Consider the following 2,501-nt stretch of genomic DNA (forward strand, 5'->3'; position numbering starts at 1 on the left):
ACTACCAAAAAGATTCTTAACTCAAGGAGAAAGAAAAATGGGAAAGAGAGAGAAACAGAAAGGAACAGATGAAGAAGTATACATTTGTCTCAGTGTCTTAATGCTAGGAATAATAAGTAGGAAAATGAAATCAACAGTACATAAGGCATTTTGCAGGTGGGCACAAAGGGATATGGTTTCTCCCTGGACAGCTCCAAAGCCCAAACAGCAGAAGGGCTGTTATGAATTTACCACCCTTCACATGTTTATCATCCTGTCTAAAAATTCCAGCTGCTCTTGGGCTCCCCATCTTTTCTGCTTTAGTCATTCACAGACCCTGAAGTAAATCAAGTGTCTAGATCCCTATCAGAAATTTCTCTGTGATGATAATGTTCTTGGCACAGATTATCACACCATCAGCCAGAGGCAAGGCAACCTGCAGAGGGAACTGAACCTGGTTAAAGTGCAACACTTGAGTGATACTGGCTGGTATTCTACAAAGGAGAACAAATGGAGAACTGGGAGGAAGGGACAAGCAAGCCTACTCACAAAGCCACACTCAGAGCACACAAAAAGTGGCCTTGACTGTGGAACAAAATGACAGGGAAAGTAGAGACCTCAGAGAACTGAAAAAGTTACTCTATAGGCTTTTCACCCCTATAGTCCTCAATCCTATACATCTACCAAACAGTGTATATGTATCTCTGGAGTCAGACATACGCTTATTAATTAGTTATACATCTCTAAAATGAAACAGAACAAGCAATAGTAATAGGTCTACCTAGAATAAAACTTTCATGGAAAGTAGTTCTTCATTTTTTTCTCAGGGGAGAAGAAAAAAAAAAAAAAAACAACTGTCACTTCACAGTGGTTGATAATGTGATTTAGGAATGTAAGACTAGAATCTCCTCACCAGTAGGAGTTTCCAAAGCCGTGTACAAAATAGTCATGAGTCTGTAGAAGAATGATTAGTATTCTTAACTTCCAATATGACATAAATGCAAAATAAAAAGAATCACCCTCTATGTTACTATTCTAGTCTATAGTTCTTTAAGTTTTATTAAAGATGGAAATTAATAAATGTAAAGATTAAATTAACACCAAAGCATGGTTGTTTATATACTCACTTCGCAGTTGTCTCTTTATTTCTTTTGCAGGATCCAGCCAGTTCTGCAAAGAGGGGGGAGAAAAAAGTTAATTTATTCTTAAAACATATCCCAGAGTCTAAATCAAGAGTTTATAGCTCATATGCTTATTTAAATGTAAATATATTTAAATATAGTTCTATTCAAAGCAGATTTCTGCTAGCTATTAGCATTCCACTAGGCTAAATTTTGATTTTTTAACTGTGTGCATGTGTGTGTGTGTGTGTGTCTGTTATATTTTATAAATAAAATATTTGAATACTTTTAAGACTGGTCTCCTGGGCCTCTTGCTCTTAAATCCAAAATCAAACATTTATCCAAATTCTGGCACATAATACACCTACGTATAGATTTTATTCTGTGGTAGAATCAGAAGCAAACCACCTCTGAACTTCCATCCCTGAATATGCACCAAGATTATGCATCATTTACTGAGCATATACAGTACACCAGACACATGAACACCGAAATAAAATTTCAGTCACAGGCACTAACTAAGTGGCCCTTACTCATCAAAGACAAAATGTAAATGGGAAACTACTGGCAAAAAACATATTGGTGGTGGTGGTGTTAGGCGCCGTCAAGTTGGCTCCGACTCATAGTGACCCTATGCACAACAGAACGAAGCAGTGCCTGCACCAGCCTCACAATCAATGCTATGCCTGAGCCCATCTTTGCAGCCACTGTGTTGATCCACCTCATTGAGGGCCTTCCCCCTTTTCACTGACCCTCCACTTCACCAAGCATGATATCCTTCTCCAGGGAATGGTCCCTCTGACAACATGACCAAAGGAGGTGGGACAAAGTCTGGCCATTCTTGCTTCCACGGAGCATTCCAGCTGCACTTCTTCCAGGACAGATTTGTTTATTCTTCTGGCAGTCCATGGTACTTTCAGTATTCCTTGCCAACATCACAACTCAAAAGCATCAACTCTTCTTTGGTCTTCCTTATTCATTGTCCAGCTTTCACATATATATATGAGGCAACTGATAACACCATGCCTGGGTTAGGTACACCTTAGTCTTCAAAGAGACATCTTTGCTCTTCAGCACTTTAAAGAGGTCTTTTGCAGCAGATTTGTCCAGTGTAATACAGTGTCTGATTTCTTGACTACTGCTTCAGTGGGTGCTGATTGTGGAACCAAGTAACATGAAATCTGACAATTTCAATCTTTTCTTCACTTATCGTGATGCTGCTTATCAGTCCACTTGTGAGGATTTTCGTTTTCTTTATGTTGAGGTGTAATCTATACTGAAGTCTTTTATCTTCTTTAGTTAAGTGCTTCAAGTGTTCATTTTCAGCAAGCAAGGTTGTATCATCTGCATATCACAGGTTGTTAATGAGCCTTCCTCCAATCCTGATGCCCTGTTCTTCTT

General features: G+C 38.8%; 1 protein-coding gene across 1 annotated transcript in view; it reads right to left on the reverse strand.

Moving 5' to 3' along the window:
- Positions 1-2,501, reverse strand: part of EPB41L2 (erythrocyte membrane protein band 4.1 like 2) — a 119,710-nt gene that overhangs the window by 50,554 nt on the left and 66,655 nt on the right. Inside the window, exon 4 of the mRNA XM_042781850.1 lies at positions 1,107-1,149. Coding sequence (XP_042637784.1) covers positions 1,107-1,149 — 43 coding nt within the window. The remainder of the gene's footprint in view (positions 1-1,106; positions 1,150-2,501) is intronic.

The sequence above is a fragment of the Orycteropus afer genome, unplaced genomic scaffold (genome assembly GCF_000298275.1).
Source record: "Orycteropus afer afer isolate SDZICR_OR568_19922 unplaced genomic scaffold, OryAfe1.0 scaffold00182, whole genome shotgun sequence".
NCBI lineage: Eukaryota > Metazoa > Chordata > Mammalia > Tubulidentata > Orycteropodidae > Orycteropus > Orycteropus afer.